Source organism: Elaeis guineensis, chromosome 3 (genome assembly GCF_000442705.2).
Source record: "Elaeis guineensis isolate ETL-2024a chromosome 3, EG11, whole genome shotgun sequence".
Lineage (NCBI taxonomy): Eukaryota > Viridiplantae > Streptophyta > Magnoliopsida > Arecales > Arecaceae > Elaeis > Elaeis guineensis.
The window spans coordinates 9587767-9609511 of NC_025995.2; the positions used below are offsets into that span (position 1 = coordinate 9587767).

A 21745-nucleotide genomic window follows, 5' to 3' on the forward strand; every position below is an offset into this window, starting at 1 on the left:
TCATATAAAATTACGTCCAACCAAATATAATAATCTTTTTCTGATGCCATTTTTTCAAGTAAATTTTTCACCAATCAAACATGATAAAATTTATTTTCCTTCACAATCATTTTCGCAGATAAATGATTTTCAGGAATCATCAAATTAACCCATAATTTGACAGAGCTCAACCAAACAGATCCTTAGTTTTTTTTCATGTTCACATTGGGAAAAAAGTTCCATTTTACATATTTTTCCATGATCTGTTCTATATGGAGTTCAAAACACATTAAAACTCTCAGAAGAAGGTAGGATGTCATGTTGATGTTGTACAACCATTGTTTTCAAGGTGGTGGATTTTAGTATGTAACTTTGAAATGATTCTAGGCTATAATGCTTCAGCAATAGCTCAGACTGATGCAGTTGTACATTGCTATAAATGAATGTAAATTATGGTATTATCTTTCTAGACGAACTATAATTGTTCAAGAATCAGCACTTTTATGGTAGTCCCTCTATGATTTGCTGTTGATGGCCTATGGAGCAGGTTTTTTTTTTTTTTATGTTGGAAATTTATATTTATTGGTATTGTTAAGCAGATGGTTGGGCCCTTATATTTATCTTTAGGATATGTGGCAAGCCACTCACTGGCAATTAAGCGAAGAGGACTTACCTAGGAATGACAATAGAAAAAACTAAAATCATTTGAAAACATTTTAGCGTTACTAAGTAACATCTTTAATCTTTTTTGTGATCTTTTCTTCCTCCTGATATGGTTTCATATTTTTTGTACATTTAAGTTCTCTCATATTTGTTTGTGTTTCTGCAGGAGTTGATAGTATAGGCACAGTATCAGCATCTCTTGTGACATATGCTTCTATACAAGCCTTGAAGCCGGATCTTATTATCAATGCAGGTACTGCTGGTGGCTTTAAGGTATGTTTCTTTTAGTTACTTCTTGGCTCAGACTTTCTGTCACCTAGAATCTATCTAAAATATAATTAACATACTTCAGTCAGTATAGCTGTCAAACGACAAGTCATGATGAGACCTCTGAAGGAAGGACTCAGTGCTCAACGTCATGTTAATGCAGGAAAATTTTGTCTGATCATTTGAACCTGATTCTTAAGTTATTGTTTACATGAATGAAAGATGGTATCCAACCAATGCCTAGTGTGAATAATGACCATCAGGACCATCGATTAAGTATAAACTCCAATGTTAAATTCCTAGGGAAGACATCAGGACAAGGTTCCTGTACTGGTATCGAACGGCATACTGGTGCCGGATCGGTACGGTATGGGACCGGTACCGTACCATACCAATACACGGTACGTTTTGGCATACCGGTTCGGTACCGATACAAAATTTTTTTTTCTTTTCGTTTTTTTTTTGGGGTGTTCAAGTTAATAATTCATAAATACAACTCCAAAATTACATTATATTGCATATTATTGGCATATTTGGTTCAATTTTGAGTTAGGTAGCGGTACAAAGATTTTTGATCCAAAATTTCAAATATATATTTATTTATATTATATTACAACTATGTCATCTTAAAATTAAAGAAAAAATATATAAAATATGCATTAAAATGTATCTAAACGTTTAAGTACAAAGCACATAACTGATATACCAACCTCTAGATCTATTCTGCATTTAATTTCTCGTCGAGTGTCTGTGACGCTCGTAGATATCTGGATGATCAACATAATCTGGAGGGACATCAGTCCAACCCTCTATTCAAACTGCATCGTACTCTTAAATATTCATCCCATAAGGCATCCTCTCTGGATTGTAAGACATCTCAGATCTCTCATTTAAATTTTGGCTCTGAGAAGTATCCTCAGATGATGGTACGGCTGTGGAGGAGCCCATCCAAATATGTCGGTAGCAAAATCTGATCCGTAAGATGCTTCAGGTTGCACAGGGTAGTAACCACTAGAAACGATACCTCGGATGCACCATATTCACATGGATCATAAAGTGGCTGCGGATAATAGGATCCATAATGCGAGGATGATCCAGATACATCCATGGATCCTACTCCACATGCAAGATCATCTGCAGCTGCATCGTGTGCTAAATGATCTCTAAGAGTCCGTCATCTATATGAAATGGATTCCCACGGTCTCTATCGATTCGTCCACCATGATTACTATCTTATGTGGTATGTGTAGACTGAGACTCATCGGTGAATCGAATATCACCCTGTGGCTGTGTCTCATAAACAGTGTTCTCCTGTCCTTCAGTTTCTCTCTGATCATCAGATCCATGGCTACTACTATCTGTATCATCATCACTCTCTTTGATGTCCGAATCTGAGCCAGATAGCTCCTGTACTCTCGAGAGTGGTGCATGTGCAACTGTTTTTTCTTTTTCTCCTTTTGTGCCCCTCTGTGACTGAGTTTCCTGTGATTGGGAGGATAGATGCCTTCTTGCTGACTGCCGACCTCGTCTATGCATCTGTCGCTCGAACCTTCGGAAAGATATATCGGACATCGAGTCATGTGATGAATGAGTCCTTGTGTCCCCTCAGGCTGTGGCTGATCAGTTGGAACTTTATGTGGAATATTTTTTTCTGTCTATTGTCCTGAATCCACCCTGATCTCCCTAGCTACCACACTGACTGGTCATAGAGGGAACTCTGGCTCATCAAGTTCTGGCTCCTGCTGCTGACCTGCAAGCCATCCGATGATTGGATCGTCGTCCTCGTCCGCATAATCATCTAGTGTCAGATCAGTGTACTTCAATTGTACTTCCTCTGAATGTATTTTAGTCTCAACCTCAGATTGTAGTGAATATATACAAGATCATTAAGGTATTTTTGTGTTAGACGATTTCTCTGTTTACTGTGGATAAAGGCGAAAGTCGACCAATTGCGCTCACAGCCACTAGCAGAGATCGTCTTAAAAAGAATACGAACAGCTACATGTCTCAAATTTTCTGCTGACATTTCAAAATGAATCCACTATTCAGCTACAAAAGCAAAATTACATATCAAATTTGATGATATTATTAAGCAAAATTAATATCAATCTATGCTGCTCATTATTGATATGTAATTTATTTGGATTCATCTGCTTTTTGCTTACGACAGCTGATGGGACTTCAAAGCTGTCTGATCCCTCTCTAAATTATTTCATCTGAAAGAAAATATATTTATTAAATTTATAAATATATCGTTGAGCACAGATCGAATTCAGTTCAATAATCATATCTGTTTTAAACTAGCATACATCTTGTAGACACAACGACGCGATTTCTGGATCGGACATCATCTTATATATGACATTACAAAGAGCAGCAAGAAGCTCGTTGTCCATATCTATCCGAGAATGGTATGTTGAAATTTCGGATTCAAATAATAAGCTGCATATAAATTTCAAAACTGATTAAGTATATTTTTAGAAGCATGCTTCGAAAAAATATTTTAAAATATTTTTGAATCCATGTTTATCGGTTAGATGCAAATCTCTATCCATCTGATAGTCCCACGGCGCTCAATGATGTTAATAAATTTTTGAGCATGCTTCGGATCATTCTCACTGATTTGTTGCTTTGTCCTCTCCATCATGTAATATAAGAAGCCCATCTGGGGGTATCTTTCACTGTCCACGGTACGAAGCACTTTATATAATGGCTTAATAGCCTTCATTACCTTCTCAGTCCGCTGCCAAAATGACTGACTCGTCATCAAGTTCTCCACATGACTTCCATCAGTGCCGGCCCTCGCATATCTGCTCTCCTGCCACTCGGCACTGACAACCATCTGACGTAGGGCTGCTTTTTTCTGAAGAAGGCTATCAAGTGCTATGTAGTTGGTAGCAAATCGTGTAATATCCGGTCTTAAGATCTCTCCCCTAGTATACGTCCGCATCAATGAAAGAACCCATGTGTGGTTGTAGATGAATCTAGTAATAGTCTGGGCAATCTCCACTACCTACTGCATCCTACAAATCTTCCCAATATCCATCAATATAAGATCAATGCAATGTACAGCACATGGGGTCCAGTATATTTACGGTCGCTGCTCCATCAGCAACTCTCCGCAGCCTTATATTGTGATCCATTATCTTGATGACTGCACGACATGCTATTCATCCACTAAATCAATATCTTTCTATCAGACCAAATATATGTGGCATCGCGCATCTTATCTGAAGCATCAATTGATTTGTGAAAAAATATTTTTCCATCACAGTATGTTAAAAAATTAATGATGCTCCGTCTAGTAGGACCTGTCCAACCATCACACATCACTGTCAGTCCGTATGTAGGTCATTTATTTTTGTAAAAACAATCCATCTCTACAGATCCTCCTTGTTACTGTCAAGAAGTTGACCATAGATGTCCTTAGGTCCTGGTGGATCTACACCCTGGCCGGCAGCCTTATGGTTGAAATAGCAGATCAGTAGTAAGGATTGGTTGCTGCATTTACTGGAATATGACTGAAATGAAACCATGATCTAATAGCTCGCTACATATCTTTCTTCTTATCTTTTTTCAGCATAGTGTCAATCTCTGCTGCTTTGAATCCTTGCTTGGCAAAGTTGTGGATCCAAATCATGGATGGTGGCTCTTGCTGGAATATCTCTGAGGACCTCCTACTACTGCCAAAAGCTCCCAACAAAGAAGACATGCTGCGTCTGCTCCCTCTACCACCAGGCTCTCTGACTGAGGTAGTCATCCTTAACTCGAATTTTCTCCAACGATCGCTGATCCATATCTTGATTTGTAGCATAATGGTCCAAATCGCTCTCTATACCGGGCCATCTCATCCTGTCGGTACTGATCCGTCAAGTTCGTCTGAATGACAGTCTCAATCTATGCCTTATTATCTGGAGCAGAAGCCTCCTCTGACTCTCTAGAGTGATAAGAAGGTGGCTTTGCAGCTCGACACTTTACTTCGGCCTTTTCTGCTGTCCTTTCCTTCGCTGTTTTCGAATCAGCAAAGTATTTTTTCATCAATTGTCGGACCTCTTGTGGACATTTCCGACACATGACACATCAGGATAACACCAGTCAGGTGCTACTTCAACCTAGTCACCCTCCTCTCTTGAACTCTGTGTTGCACCATTTGCATCTCAATGATGCCAACCGAGAGCATCTCGCCATGATCCCAACGGTTACGCTCTGGATCTTTCTTCTTACTCATTTCTGTAGGTATAACAAATACGATAGTTTAATAATTATTAAAAATATATTATATATAAAATAAAAATTCATGAATTAAAAAAAAATATTATGTGCTTCAAATAATTATTTTGAATTAACTGTAATATAATACTAATTTTATATATTTTTTATTTGATAATAATTTTTACTATTTAAATATTTATAAAAAAAATTCGAAAAAATTTCAAGTTAGATTCAAATATTTCAATTGCTTGAATCATTCTAATCATTATTCTCAATTGCATACTAAACTCTGATTTTTTTATTTTTTAATAATTTTTGTATAAATAAATATATGTTAAAAAATAGTTGATTAATTAAATCAATGAACGTCATGCTTTAAATTTTTTTCTTATAAATATCTGCAAGTATAACAAAACACGATAGTTTAATGATAATTAAAAAAAATATATAAATTTAAAATAATTTAATAATAATTTTAAAACTTATAAATTCAAAATAAATATGTTATATGCTTCAAATAATATTTTTAAATTAACTAAAATATAACACTATTTTTATATATTTTTTATTATTTAAATAATTATAAAAATATTTTTTATTTTAAATATTTCAAAAAAATTTTGAGATTGGATTTAAGTAGCTTGAATCATTTTAAACATGATTTAAAAACTCTGATTTTTTTTAAAATTTAATTTTTATTAATTTTTAAATAAATAAATATTAAAAATATTTAAAAAATATATAATTAACAAAAATTAATAATTTTGATGTCATCATGTAGATCTTCCAAAGATCTATCACATATAATTAAATCATATTAAAATCACAAAATTTTGGCATGATTTCCTCTTATTTTCATACTTCCTTATTCTTATCCTATTTTTAACAACAAAAACAAAACAATAAAATATTTATTAAGAGAATAACACATTATCTTTTCTCCGGTCAAAGATCAGCCCCTCCTCGAACCACTCTGTAATTTGACGGAGTTTTTTTCTTTTTAATTTTTCGGAGGTCTCAGCGGTTTCGTTGAGACCAAAGCACCTTCGAAGTTTTCTGAGACTTCTCAAAGAACTCTAGGCACTGGACTGCCACTTAAAAACAGCCCAGGCCTACTCCCCTCACCCGTCCTCCCCATTTTTCATGTGGGGTTGTCGGCACGGTTCGGTTCACGCCGAACCAGTGCCGAATCGCTTCATACCGCCGGTTTTGGGCGGTATGGACCGGAACCGCACCGAACCGGGCGGTTCGGTGCTGTTCGAAGGGGTTTTCTTAAAAACCCCCCGAACCGGACCGGCAGGGATGGGTCTGGTTTGGTACGCCCATACTGGGCGGTTGCTTGGTACGGCGAACCCTGCATCAGGAATCCATATCATTCAAAATATTTTTAAAACTCTAAAGTCTTTCAGATGCTAATATCCTTGTTCTCTTTTTGTTCGAATTGGGTGAGCTTCTGGGAGAGGAAGGGGCACAATCATGTAAAAATATTGTCTCTTTTGGATTAATGCTGGTATTGGATTTGTTGGTGGATATTTCACAACCACTTGGTCTTAGCATAGTTGTATTATGGACACTCTTCTAGCTGTCTCAAGTTGAAATGCTGATGGATAGCGTGCCTTTGGGTTAAAGGACCTGATGCAAGTTGTATTTCAGGAATCTACACTTTTGGTGTACAGTGTCATTTCATTGAAGTGTATTTTCAATGCTATAATTTGTAGAAAGCTTATAGATTTGTAATTGTGGAGTTAGAGGGAAAGCTACCACTGTCCAAGAGTAAGGAAAAATTAGAGGAAAGTTATAAAAGGATCACAGATTCCTTTAAATTACCAGATCTTTCCTCTCCTCTTCTCCCACTTTCATATTAAGAACTATGAGCTATTAACTATTCAACCTATATACAATGAATAAAGTGTCCCTTTTGTTTCTCCATTTAATGTTGTTCCAAGTATAAAAAGTCAACTCAACTAAGCCTTAATCCCAAACTAGTCGAGTCAGCTACATGAATCTTTTTTCTCGATTCCACTCGATTTAAGGCCATACTTTCTGAAAGATGTTGAGATATTAAGTCCTACTTTACTATTTTAACCCATGTGATTTTCTGTCTAGCTCTACCTCTCTTCATTCTTTCTACATGTATTTAATCACTACTTCATACTAGTGCATTTCTTGGCGTACATTATACATGTCCAAACCATCTATGTTATCGTTTTCTCAATTTGTCCTCAATTGTGCTATCTCCACCCTTTTATGAATGATTTCATTATTTATTCTATCTTTTCTTCTATTACTATAAATCCTCCCAAGTTTCAACATTCTCATTTTAGCCATAATTACTTATGCACATGTTGTTTTTTTAACTATCCCATATTCTGTACCATAAAGCACAGTTGGCCTTATGGTTGTCCTTATGTTCTTTGCTTGCTTTGATTAACCTATTTCTCTCTTTCGAGCATGATCATGATTTCCTGAAAAATAAAAGCGACTCTTGATCTCAAGTCAAATGATATATTTCAGTTTTTGAAAACTGCTAAGAAACTTAGTTTTGAAGAAAATGTGCAAGTTCTTTTCAAACTGTTAATTATTGAGTTTCTTTTCCTGTGCCATTGTTTTGTCATCTTTATTCCTTATTATCTAATTGTCTTGATTTCTTTTTTACTATGTGTATACTGGATTTTGAATGCATAAGATTCTCCTCAACCATGAATAGGCTATTGGCCAGGGTTGTTGTCTTGTTACTTCTTTCTAAACAAAAACTTTTATGTATTATTGCTTGCCGCAGATTTCAATTTCTATCAAACGTTTTATTAATCACAACATAATTAGATTATACAATGAGACTGAAATGTTAATTCTCGGATATTTCAGGCAAAAGGAGCATGTGTCGCAGATGTCTACCTTGTTCAAATGTTGCTTTTCATCATAGAAGGATACCACTCCCTGTGAGTTTTTATTTTTTATTTTTTGTTTCCTAAAATCTTGTTTACAATGACGAGTCTTCCCTGAGTTCGTTGCAACAATAAAATCTTCAGCTGTCAAAACTGGTTCTTTTGTTTTGTTTGAGGAATTTTAGATGAACAAGTTTCTTTTGCCTCTGCTACAGATGAAGCCCTGGAACATCGTGTATTGTCAAAAGAGGTTTTTTTTATTTGTTATTCGGACTGGATGCTATCGTTTGGTATCAAGTCACATCTTGTACTTTAGATACACCACTGAAAATAGAATCTGAATTTTTACATCGACAATATGTATATGTATTTCCTCTTATTAAAAACTGAAAACATGTTTTGACAGTTTAGTGGATTATTTCTTATATCTATCAGATAACATAGTGTTTTACGAAACATGGTCTGTATTCTGTCGCATGATACAAATTTATATTATTCAAAGTGAAAAATATATTTTTCATATAGCAAGTATGGAAGGACCACATGATCACTTAAAGGCACTTGTCAGTTTTTCCTATTCATAAATGGTGGCTTCTGTCATGAATTAAAAATTATTCAATTATGCAAAGCTAAAAAATATAAATGTGATTGTAGATAAATGTACCCTGATGCTTCCTTTGCATCCGTTACTGATATTTGTAGCTTTACCATCTCCGGGATTATTCAGATGAGCAACAAATAAGAATTGGAGTTGATGTGACTAGGGTTAAAATTCATTATCATAGTTGGTAGATCTTAGGAAAGTGTAGGAAATCTAAGCCTTCAAGTAAAAATAATTTTTAATAGGAAAAATTCTATTTTATTTTTCTTGGCCAATGTTCTACTAAAATATAGTTGCTAGGGACCACCTAGCACCTAGGCACTTGTTGGGTGCCTTGAGGTCAAGGTTGCCAGAGGAAAAAAATAAAAAACCTAGTAAGTATAAGAAGAAATGTATAAGATACTGTCCAAGGAAAAAAACAAACTAACATAACAAATAGGATGTAGCAATTTGATGGAAAGTACAAATTTGGTGGCATTCAGTACAAATTTGTAAATCAAGGTCATGCTTCATATTGGAACATAAGGCAAAAGGTTAAGTGGTCACCAAGGCATCTCCTATCTTTTACTCATTTTTTCTAACAGATGTGGGGCTATTGTGAAGTGAGCAAAAATAAAATAGAATGGATCTTCGCCAGTATAAATCCCTGTAGAGACCTTAAATACCATAAGTTAATGCATGTATGGGAGCATATTTGAGTCTGGGTGCATGGAAGTGGATCTTTGGTTTTTAAGGAAGTTGATGCATGGACAAGTTTGTTGGGGGATTCCGAGGGGGGGCCGTTACCCTAAGTGAAGGATTCCTGTTACTGATATAGGGACTTTTGTGCAAAATGTGCGGAACTCATTGCACAATTACAATCAGCTGAATACAAAAGGGAGCAAGTGGAGAGGACAAAGAAGAGATGTAAAATATATATGGAAGTTAATGAAGCTAACATTTTAGTAATATTGGAATCATGGATTGAAGTCTGAGTCTGTTTTAGATGTCCTATAACAAACCAGTGAGATGTTAGGTTCTGAGATAGGTTCAGGACCCTGGTACATGAGAAACCAGATCATCCTTGTTGGTACGTGCCAGGACATACGAGGATGGTGACCATGATGGCCGATACCAGTGGCAGAGAAGGAGCCATGGCCTGCCAAGGTTCTGAAGTTCCTCTCTTTACATCTGTTAGAAACCAGGTGTTTGTCCCCTCAAAAGTCTCTCTCTGACCCTTATGACTTCAGATCTATGTAGAAAGTAGGATCCTGAAATATTTGGATTGTGATTTGATTCCTAATAAAAATTATTATTCCATATTTATCCTATATAACTAACTTTATAATTTAATATTTCTATTTTTTACTTAAGATAAAAGTAATAAACATAGACCCATCATAAACATATCTTTCTAAATCCACCCATCCATCTGATGTTGATAGTTGATAAATCAGATGGCAAATGGATCATACCTATTGTCTTGTTTGTGCTTCCTTCTATCCATAAGATAATTCATGGAGTGTTAATCTATTCTTAGGAAAAGCAAATGATGAGTCTAGGCTTAGGAGGGTTCTAAGAGTGGGAACGGGCTGATGCATGAACCTTCCATTCAATCTAGCTTGCCACTCCTTTATGCTTTATTGTCTATTAAAATGATGATCATAATAGTCTTGTATGAGAGAATTTTCCTAATTATGGGCTACCATTAATTATTTATTTTGTTTTATTAAAAACGGGCTGATTATATGATCCGGATTAATGGATATGCATGTAAGCCCAATGTTGTTAGTGATCTTTGTGTTTTGGGTTATGTGGGCCTTATGTTGGGTGTGTGGTTGGGGCGCACAGTATAGGCCTGAACCCGACTTGAGCCATGATGGGAGGGCCTGTTAGATTTTTTTTTTTTTTTGAATGGCTAGATCCTCTCTCCACTTCCTATAAATTCATGAGATTAGTTCTCAGGCTTACCCTATCAACCTTGAAGACTGGGGAGAAGAACTTGGCTTTTGGTGTTCGTTTGAGCATCTGTGATTGATCTATTATTCAGAATCTATGGCGAACACAGGTATGTTTCCTAAATCTTGATTTATGAATTTCTACATATAGAGATCTGTTCTTGAATTAAGATTTTGTGTTCTTATCTTCTGCATGAGATATATGGGAAAATCTCAACAATTGATATCAGAGCAAGGTATTCTTTGTAGGGGATTAGAACCAAATAAAATAATTGATTTATTTTCATACTATCAATCCAAAACAAAAAAAAACAAAAGGAAAAGGGATGGATCTCTGTGGCTGTGCCCTCTTCTCCTTTTTCTTCTCGCCGGCTCTCTGGCAAGATCAAGCTTCGGCCACCACTAAGACCAGCCGGTGGTGAAGGGGCCGATGGATTAAAAGAAATAAATAAATAGAAGAAAAGAAAAGGGGAGGGGCGGGGTTCACACCACCATGCCCTCCTACCATGAGGTGATCACAGGGGGGTTCTCGTGCGCAGGCCGTTGGCAATCCTGTCGGTCCGAGGCCACCAAGAGCTGAAGGAGTGGCGGTGGCGATTTTCGTCTCGATCGGAGGATCCAAACAAAAAAAAAGGAGAAAGGAACAGCAAAGCAAGGGCCAGCGGTTCCCACGCCATGCTTTCCTCTCCCTTGTTGCCACTGCAGGTGGCCATGATGCCGACGGCACCATCTGGGCAGCAGCGGCAACTGCGACGGCGGTGATGTCAAGTGTTGTTCTTCCCCTTCCATCAAACAAAAAGAAAAGAAGAGGGAAAGAGGCCGCCAGCTCTTCCATGCTGTAATTGGGATCGACGACCGACAGAGATGGCCGGGGAGAGGATGGTGGTCGGTCTCCCACCGACCACTGGATTGAGATTTGGAGAAAGGGGTGCCGGTTCTTGGCATTTTTTCCACCGTGCGATCCCAAGGGAGAAACCCTTAACGGGTTTCGGATTTTGGGTTTCAATCCGAATCCAATTTGCTAGTTTTAAGTTTCATGGCACTTTTGCATTTTAGCCCCTACAGTATATAATATTTGATTTCAGTCAATTATTTATATTTTAGTCCCTGTGATATATTTTATTGTATAAAGTTTTTTGTGTTATTGTTTAGCCCTATTGAAGTTTATTGTTTCATAATAGTCCTTCAAAACTTTAGTTTAGTCCTTGAAAAAGGTTTATTTCTGATGATAGTCCTCAGAAAATTAATTTTTGATATTTTTATAATTATGTGACATAATATGTCATTTTTTAAAATATTTTTTGAGGCATAATAGCTTGAAAAATTATTTTGATATGTGATTGACCCTCTGGTAGCATGTATTTTTTCTAGTTGTATACATATATTTTATGTACTTTCAGCTTTCCTTTAGGAGGTTAAATAGGTTAAAACCTAAATTATTTATTGAAGCTGTACAAATCTGTTACTGTGGCTTTGGAATATGATATTATGTTGTAATATGATCAGTGGAGTGCATGCTATTAAGTATCCCATTCTGGACTTGATCGTTTATGGGCATACATATGGTTAAAGTATGCCGACTTGTATTTGTTTAGGCATTTATTCCCTATATGGATAATTTTGTGGGTTGATATGAATATTTATCATCAAAGTGGTTTATGTTGGATGTATGACCTGGAAAGCCAATTATTGGTTGACACATTGTATTAATTTTAGGACATTTTTTGTACTTGATCTTAGAAATAAATAAAATTGGCAATTATTTTCATTCTAGAGTAATGTCCTAGAATCGTCCAAAGAGTTAATGGTCAATGATACATTCTCAAAAGTTGAGAATTTAAGACATGCATCATTATAGATTAATTTCTAAACTGCTTCCAGTCGATGATTATCACGGAGATGGTGATTGATTCGACAAGATTGGTGCACGGATCAATTCTCTTTGGGTAGACGGATCTTGAGTCTACAGTGTGGGGACACTGGAGCGAGAGTGCAGGTAGTTAGAGAATAATGGTACCGAGCGTGATCAAGAACGAGAAGTCACTTGGATGTCTATTCACTCGTCAGTGACTATCTCGATGCTGTAGTTGTGTGAGTAGTTCTTTGACTTGCGGTGCCTCGGTTGCTCACAGTGGAAGTGCTGTAGTTTGACAATACATAAGCATGGTCTCTAATCATTCAGGACCTTACGGTGTTCGTTGGTTACAGTGGTTCGCTGTAAAAGTAGGAGTGTACTTATAGAGGATCTGTCGGTCTTAATAGTTAAGGAGTAATCCTATACGATCTAAGAGGTTGATTCTTTAAGTTTGTGGCCACAGCAGCATGATAATAGAAAGAAGTTTCCATAGGATTTACGATTGGATTGAAGTTAATTAAGTCTGGCATATGGCGGATGCTTAGGATTTGATGAGTTTTCATAACCTATATCCTGTCGGGACTCTCGATAGAAGAACTTGATCACATGATAACTACACCTAGGGGTTCAGATTTTTTTGTTCTGCTAGATTGCCACTACATGCTGCTAGACGTTACTGATGGATTGTGAGAACTCACTAGGATTATTTTCGGATCAATGAACCTTGTTGGGTTAAGTTAGAATCATTCTAGCCCATCGAAAGGAGTTTCGATGATACTATGATGGAGATCACGGTATGTCTCACTACCAGACAATATAATCCAAGGGGTCATATATAAAAAGAGCACGATCTGATCAATAGCTTGGATCATAATCAAATTATCAATTGAATTGATGGTTTGAATTAAAAAACTGCTAATTTGTAAAGGTTACAAATTTAGTTGCTGCTAATTGTTAGCATGAGGGATTTAATTGCAAGTGTTGCAAGGTAATTGGGACTGATTAAATTATAGATCAAGTCCTAATTAATTTAAATCGGATTTAATTTAATTGGGCTTAATTTAATTTAAGACTAATTGAGCTTAATTATCTAAGTTGGACTTGGATTCAATCCTAATTAGATCAGGGTTGAGTCGGTTGACAGTCTTTTCGAATTTGATTCGAATCGGACTAGAATAGAATTCGAATTGAACTCAATTTGAAATCCAATCAAATTAGGAAGCCAACTCATCTTTTACTGGGCTTCCTTCTCCTCTTTCATGCAGAAAAGAGAGAGGGCACGCATCTTCAGAGAGGGCATGCGTGAAGACGCGCGCCCTTAGTTGCTTGCGTGCGTGAAAAGAGATTAGTTGCTTGCGTGTGTGAAAAGAAAGGGGCGCCAATAGTGGGCGCCCCACCTCTCAGGACTCTCTCTCCCTTTTTGACTCTACTTTCTATTTGAATTTGATTCAAATAAGAGAATCAGAACTTATTTGCAAAAGAGGCGTTGGGAGTTTATTTTTGTGTGACAAAAATAAAAAGAGGTGATTGGCGTGCGTGAGATTTTAGGACTTGTCTTCCTTGCCGTGAAGCTTCTCATCCCACTTCTCTTTTCTTCCTTTTGACGCCCCACCTCCAGATCTGATCTATAGAGAGAGATTAGAGAGAGAAGAAGGGAAGAGGTTCTCATCCCCGTCTCCTTCGATTACAGCATGAAAGAGTTCACACAGGGATCTTCTCCTTCTAGATCTTGAAGGAGAAATCCAGATCCAAGCCAAGGATTAAGGTTTGCAAGGCGCTAGCACTCCGGTGACCTCAATGCTTCGATCAAGCTATCTTCGTGTGGATATCAGTAGAGATTGGGCGCTTGCACGGCTCCGACAGAAATCCCAGGCATCCGCTGGATCCGATCCGAGTAAGAAAGGATAGCGATTAAGGTAATCGTTTTTCCTTCTCTATTTTAATTTTTAGATCTGAAATATTTGTTTCATGGAATGATAAACGATCCCTAGGTGATTGTAGGATTAGATCCGGGCATGAATAAAATTAAAATTATTTTAATTTTATCTTTTCGCTGCGTATTTTTATGAAATGAAAATCTACATGCTAATCATCTAAAAATCCAACAGTTTATTTATGTCAGTTTATGCAATTTTTCATCATGAGAGGGATACTTTCTAGTTATGATATACAATCACCTGCCCAAAAGGGGTTATTATGTGTTTTAACTGAGAATTGCATGGAGCATTGTGCCATGAGGGTGCTCTAGCTTTTGGGATCTGTCTGCCCAAAGGGGGGCTTCTAAATGCTATGATATTTCTTCTTGTGGCTTCATGTGAAGAGTACTTATGCATATTGTATTTCTGCCCAAAGAGGAATTTGTGATATTGTGTTTGGGCTTTTGTTTATAGCTTATGTTATTTTTATATATGCCCATTGACTAATGTTTTGCATTCCAGCTATTTGATTGTATAGTTTAACATTGTGGTTGATTTCTCTGTCTGCCCTTAACTATGTTCATGTCAATCCTGGACTTATGAAAACTTCATTTTATTTATGTCCTCACTCTTAAATTGGTGCATATTCCATGACTAACTAGCAATAGAATCTCAAAGCAACTTTATAAGAAATGCACTAGGGTTAGGATAAGATGACGAGCAGTGTTACTTAGACATGGAACATGGGTGTCAAGTGCTCAAATGGCCTAAAGTATTTGATAGAGTAATCATAAACTACTGAGATCAAGGTCTGCCATATCGATCGGTATCGTACCATACCATATCAGTATTGAATCGGTACTTTATACTGTGCCAGACCGACACACGATACATCAACCTTACTATACTATACTGCATACGGATATTGTAATAGGATGGTACTAGCAAGGTTTTATGTCCCGATGGGATGGGGGGCATCCTATCTATCCCACCCCTTTGTTTTATTCTTATGAGAAAATGGAACTGGGATGGATTCAGAACCCCAAAACCTATCCACATGGAGAGAAAAGGAAAAAAGAGGAAAGAAGGAAAGGAAGAAAAAAAATTAAGAAAAGGAGAAAGCGAAAGGAAAGAAGAAAAATGAAAAAAAGGAAATGAAGTGGGGAGAAAAGGAAAGGAAAAGGAAAGAAAAGAAAAAGAAAGAAATGAAGGAAGAAGAAAAGAAAGAAAATAAGGAAAGAGAGAAAGAAAGAAAGAAAAGAAGGGAGAGAGAGATGGAGGATATCTACTGGGATACATGACTGGACTACTATTAGGATGGGACGGGACATGGAGAAATTGGGATACTTGCATCTCATAGGATTTAAAACCTTGGGTATCTGTATGGGGTTTAGTACCGAGATGACAAATCTTGATTGAGATACATGGACACCATAATACATACATACATACATACATACATACATACCATAGTAGAAGTGTTAAAGTATGTCAATCTAATACAAAAAAGTAAAACAACTAATAGAGAATTTTTTAATTAACAGTATGAATGACTTAAATGAGCCAACGTAAAAGCCAACATTTTGCAGGTGAACTTCTATGGTGAGATATCTTGTTACCAAAAATCTTCCAGAACTATATGTTAATGGTGTTAGAGAGAGAATACATGTTAATTGCATTTTATTTCCTTAATGTGCATTCATGCCACTTCTCACGGGTGTTATGTTTGAAAAGACATGATAGAAAGGGGAAGGATGAGGTGTCCTATGACTTCTATATCACTAAGACTTCTGATTTAAAAATTAAATGATCAAAAGAAAACATTACAGGGTTTGCTTTAGACAAGACGAGAGAATAAGGTATGTGTTGTCACATCTCAACATACAATTTAGATTATAAAATTTAAAAGATAGCTTTAAATAGGCTAAGATGAAGAATTAAAATGACATAGAAAAGATATTAAGAATAAGCATTTGGTTCGAATGAGAAGGGGAAGTGCAAGAAGGAAAAAATGTAGAACAAGATGAGAGGAGAAGAAGACAAGTACTTTAAGGTGGAAAGATTCGAAAGAGACAATGTGAAGAGATATGCAAAGTTGTAAACCATTACTCTTTCTTTTCTTTATCCTTACTCTCTTTCTCTCTTTACTCTGTCTATCTCCCTTCCCTTCCCCTTTTCCAATGAGAAGAAGAGGATTAAGCAAACCCTTCTATCTCTTCTTCTTCTTTCTCCCTTTTATTTTTCTCCTTCCATGGATAAGGCAATGTTCCTTGTCTTTGGTTGGTGTGATCCAGCCATTTCCACGAGGTGAGACACTGGTGGACATGTGTAGTATCATTCTAGGTGTGGATACGGCAAAAAAATGTGAATTTTGCTTGGTCCGGGCAACAATATGCGCATTCTCGATTCTGAGTTGGTTTTTATGACTTGATCCATATTTTTTATTGAATTTCATTGGTTTCCCAAGAGAGAAACCCTATATGACTTGATCCATAGTTTTTATTGAATTTTATTGGTTTCCCAAGAGAGAAACCCTAGCTTGGGATAGCCTCGAGTTGAAGTAACTAATTAGGATGTTTTTCTTTTTTTGTAATTAATTATGGACTTTTAGGGTTTTGTTTATATAATACGTTAGGATTAAGGATATTTTTAAGGGTCTAATATTTTGAGGTTTGGCCTTGGCCCCCAAGCCAAAGGTCCAAAGAGAAGTCTTATGCCAAGACACAGCCAAAGATGCTAGCTTACCAATCTTCTAAATTGTTTGGTGTTTATTCCAAATGTCCTAGAACCAAATCCTACCTTCATCAAGGTTTAGGGGTTGGAGGTATGTTGAGGAGGCTACCCCCCATAGTGTAGCCCACTTCCTATGGGCCTGTTCTACTGAAAAAAAAAAGAGCATAAGGAAGAACATAACAAGAGAAGGGAGAAAAAGTGGAAGAAGAGGAGAGAGAACTCAGGTCATACACACAATAAATCCAATATCAAATGGGTGTCAGTAAATTGCTATGGGTGCAAAATCCTCCATTAATCTAAATTGTGATAAACAAATCCTAGAAACCCTTTAAACAATTAATAAAGCAGCACACAACAATAAAATACAAAAAAATTGGCACTATGGTGAATCAGCAGCACTAAGCCATCCTAGAAAAGGATTAAAGTTTCAATCTGTTCCACACTCCTAGATTGAACTGGTAAGAAGTGTTGGACGAGTTTGGAATGTTGATACATAAACAATTGGTTGTCTTAGTTGGTATTGGCCAATGCAAACCATGGTAGCTAATACCCACTTACCGAGTTCCGGGATGGCCTAGCATTATGATAATTCACTTGGATGCCTTCTTTTTTTTGGTTTTCTCTTGTTTGTTGTTGTCAATGGTTGCTTAGAAGCTTTATGGGATTTATTTATTATAATTTAGGATAACAAGATGTTTTTGAGGGTTTGGCATTTGTGGTTTGGCTTTAATTCATAGACAAAGGCCAAAGGATAGGTCTCATGCCAATACATCCACTGAATATAAACATAACAGTAGATGAAAAAGGAGAGAGAGAGACCTCATATTGGTGTTGGTATCTATATCAGCACTAAAAGCCCTATCATGGGCTCAAAAGGATCCCTTGATCTTAAAAGTATCATAGTGAATTACTAGGATGCCTGTCCCAAGTGTCAGGATGGCATTGTCCCAACTTGATCCTTGATTAGATACGAGGTCTAGAACCAAGTTTCAGGACCTTGATCCCAAGTTTCAGGACAATACTTTCCCGATACCATCTCAATCTAGTCCCAAATCATTACTAGATTAAATTTTATAACTACAATCCCTCATATATGTAAATGCGTACGTAAGGATCACCAATTTGAAACCAGATCTTGGGCTGGTCGATCGGTGGTATGAGTCAGATGCCCCCGTATCGGACTGTATTGGGTCCGAACCGACATAGAAACAAGAGATGAACCGAAGAGGAAAAGAGAGAGAAAGAGAGAGGGAGGAGGGAGAGGGAGGGAAGGAAAGAGAGGTCGATGGAGACACTAGCTGTGGCCACCAAAGGGCTGTGGAGGCCGCCAAGGCCTCTTGAGTTCCATGGTCCTCCACGAGAGCAAATGCGAGATGAGAGAGAGAAGAGAGAGGGAAAGAAAGAGAAGAGGAGGGAGCGGAAGGCGGTGGGGAGGCCACTGGAGCCGGCAATAGGTTTTTCGGCTTCACTTAAAAAACTCATTGCCAGCTTCGTATTATGTTTTTTCTAAAAAATGACAAAATAAAAGTGAACCCTGATTCGAACCCATAGTGGCCGTAGGGTAATTTTGGGCCGTCTGACGGCCACTCAGTGGTCCTCCAGCAACCTCTCCACCGCCTTCCACTCCCTCCCATTCTCTCCCTTCCCCCTCTCTCCTTCTCTTCTTGCATCTCGTGGAGGACCGGGAGCCTTGGAGGCTTTAGCGGCCCTCCGGCGGCCTCGACGGGCCACCGTTGGCCTTTCTCTTTTTTTCCCTTCCCTCTCCTCTCTCTGTCCTCCTCTCTTTTCTTCTCCCCGGTTCCATCTTTGCCGGTGTTCCAAGTTGAACGTCCAAATCACATCGGTTAGTCGTCGATATGGTTTGGCATGCCCCAAACAGCCCAGTTTGGGGCGGTCTGGCGAATCCTGTGCATATGTATAAATGCATTTGTGTATACATATATACATATGTTCATATGTACATGCATGCATGCACGCACACACACGCAGACATATATAGTTTGAGGCACCTTTCTTTTATAATTCACAACTACAGAAAGTCAGATCAAGATCTAAACTCTTAAAAATTGAATCTAATTCCATCTTTAAAAAAATAAACAGAGACCAAAAATGGCCAAGGGATTTGTTCTAGATGGTCATTGTCACATCTTAGAAGATAGTGTGGCATCTGATATCACTTTCTTCCACTGTGCTGCATATGTTATGGAGATGTTGAAGCAGAATCGAGAGCATCTGGTTTAAAAACATGAAGAAAATTACTAGGGAGATTAAATTAGGAAAAAAGATTATTTGGTAGAAGAATTCAACAATGCAGAGTTGAAATTCAGCATATATTTCTCATCGATGATCATCTTCCTAGCCTTTTTCCATTAATATGGGGTTGTCAACTATAAAACTCAACTTAATTTAGTGGTCTCAGTTAAAGGACGAGATTATCATTATGATTGGTTATTGATGCCAACAGGCCGGCTTTTATATGTATATCTGTGCATGCATGTGTGTTTTCATTGTGCATGATTGTTTATGCTTGCACACATGCATGCATGTCCTGGCATTGCGAAAAGTGCCGTCAACATCAGTAGGAAAATGTGTTACCTTCAGGGATTTGCATCATCTCTTGTATGCCATTAGTTGTTTACAGAATAGCAGTGTGTTGAATCTCTCAGTCTACAACCATCATGTAATTTCCTTTTCATTTTACTGATCAAGCCTTTGTTGTAAACCTTGATTTATGAGGTGGGTGGGGAAATTTCTCATTTTTCATGTAGTAACATATCAAATCATTTTCTTTTTTAGTATAATTCACAACACATTATATATTGCCTAATTTTTATACTGATGCAGGTTATAAATTTGTATGGAATTGGAGCTCGGCAAACCTTCTCTACTCCTAATCTTATTGATGAACTTAACTTGAAGGTGCTTACTTGTTACCACAATTTGATCTAATATAACCATAATTATAACCATCCAGCCTTCCCCCAATTACTTGATCTCAGTTTTCCAATCCTCATTCACCAACAATTCAGATCACTCGATAGTTTTAGACATAGTTTTACGATCTGCTGTCAACGTGATATCTACCCTCCATATCTCTCATTCGGGCTTGGGATTGGCCATGGCAATGTTACAATTTGATTCTAGTATATACTTTGTGTTTTGAGAATTATACCTTGGGGATATCTCAATTTATATCTTTATGTCTAACTATATATACCATAATGGTGTCACAACAAATGTGTCAGTATGTTTAACTAGCTCATTTAGTTTGTTCATTTTTAACTTTCCCTGGTTTACTTCTGGGGAACTCTTTGTTCCTTTCTTGCCATAATGCTCAAAAAATGAGTATTCAGAGAAGGTCTATGGGAGCCTTTGGTCAAGAAGGATGCTCTTAACTAATGAATGCTTGTGTCATCGCAGGTGGGAAAATTGTCTACTGGTGATTCCTTTGATATGTCCCCAGAAGATGAAGCATCAATTCTAGCAAATGATGCTGTGGTTGTTGATATGGAGGTATGCTCTTCATTATACCCATGTTCCTGCCCCTCTTATCTGCATCAAGCAGAATGTTCAGAGAAAATACATTTTAGGAACCACTATTTGTATTTTTTATTTGTAAGCATGACTCTTATGCCATGTTTGGTTTGTAGGAGTTGGGATGTTGGAATGGGCATCAGTTTCCATCCAATGCATCCCATGTTTGATGACTCCTTTGGACATGGAAATGTTGTTTCACAAGAGTTGAATTCCCACAAAATGGGATACAACCATACCAAGGGGATTTGGGTATCGTTTTCTCTGGTCCTAGCTATGTGTTCGAGTAACAATAATTTTTTATTTATCATATTTATTAATATTATTTGTATATTAAAAATATATCACAATAATATATTGTCAATAAGAAATATAATATTGCATATTGTATCACAACAAGATTTTTTTAATATTTTATTATTAATTATATTATTATATGGTAGTATCTTGGATTGTATATGTTGGGAAGGATCCCTTATGAGTGTGGAATACGGATCCTCTATCCAAGATCGCTAACACAGGTGACGATGTCGATACTGCAATAGAGAAAAAAAAGATAAAAATAGGACATAATCAAATGTGTGGATTAACCCAAAGCCTACCTCTATAGGGCATACAAAGCTTCACTATGAAAGAAAATAAATACAAGAAGAGATCTTACACTCTCAAGTCTCATAAACCTCTCTTTTTCAACAAGAAGCACTCATCCCTTACAAAAGCTCTCACAAAAATCTCAAAGAGACTTTCTATAGCTACTCTCGTAGTTTTCTACCATTGCTATTGCCTGCTGCTCACCCAAGCCTCCCCCTAAGACTTCTGGCCATCACACTGCTCTCAGGCCGTTAGGCCTCTTTTTCAGATCGAAATCACATTTTATTCAGGACTCAGAAACGTCTTTGGCCATTCTATCGCGTTTGCTGATGTCTCAGCCGCTCGATGATGCATGAAACATTGCCAAAAATGATCCTGGATCGTCTGATCAAGCCCATAAGCTTCCCTGACCGTTTGATCGTGCAAATTCGAGCTGTAGACCATGATAATTTGCGTTTGGACTGCAGTGGTCCATAGAGGATGCATGGACCGCATCACAAACCAGTTGGGCCGCATGCGTCTGCGTGCCTGCGCTGGCCCAGCATGCAGCAGGCCCTGCCTGGGCCGCACAT

The 21745-nt window shown here is 37.3% G+C and overlaps 1 protein-coding gene and 1 pseudogene across 1 annotated transcript in view; one reads left to right on the forward strand and one right to left on the reverse strand.

Annotated features, from left to right (window-relative positions):
* The window catches only part of LOC105042338 (5'-methylthioadenosine/S-adenosylhomocysteine nucleosidase), a gene marked incomplete in the record, with an annotated part of 61148 nt that overhangs the window by 3113 nt on the left and 36290 nt on the right, over positions 1-21745 (forward strand). Inside the window, 5 exon segments of the mRNA XM_073253638.1 lie at positions 809-915; positions 7987-8017; positions 8020-8060; positions 19893-19967; positions 20469-20561. Of these exon segments, the coding sequence (XP_073109739.1) occupies positions 809-915; positions 7987-8017; positions 8020-8060; positions 19893-19967; positions 20469-20561 (347 nt within the window).
* LOC109505358 (uncharacterized) lies at positions 1569-3305 on the reverse strand (annotated as a pseudogene).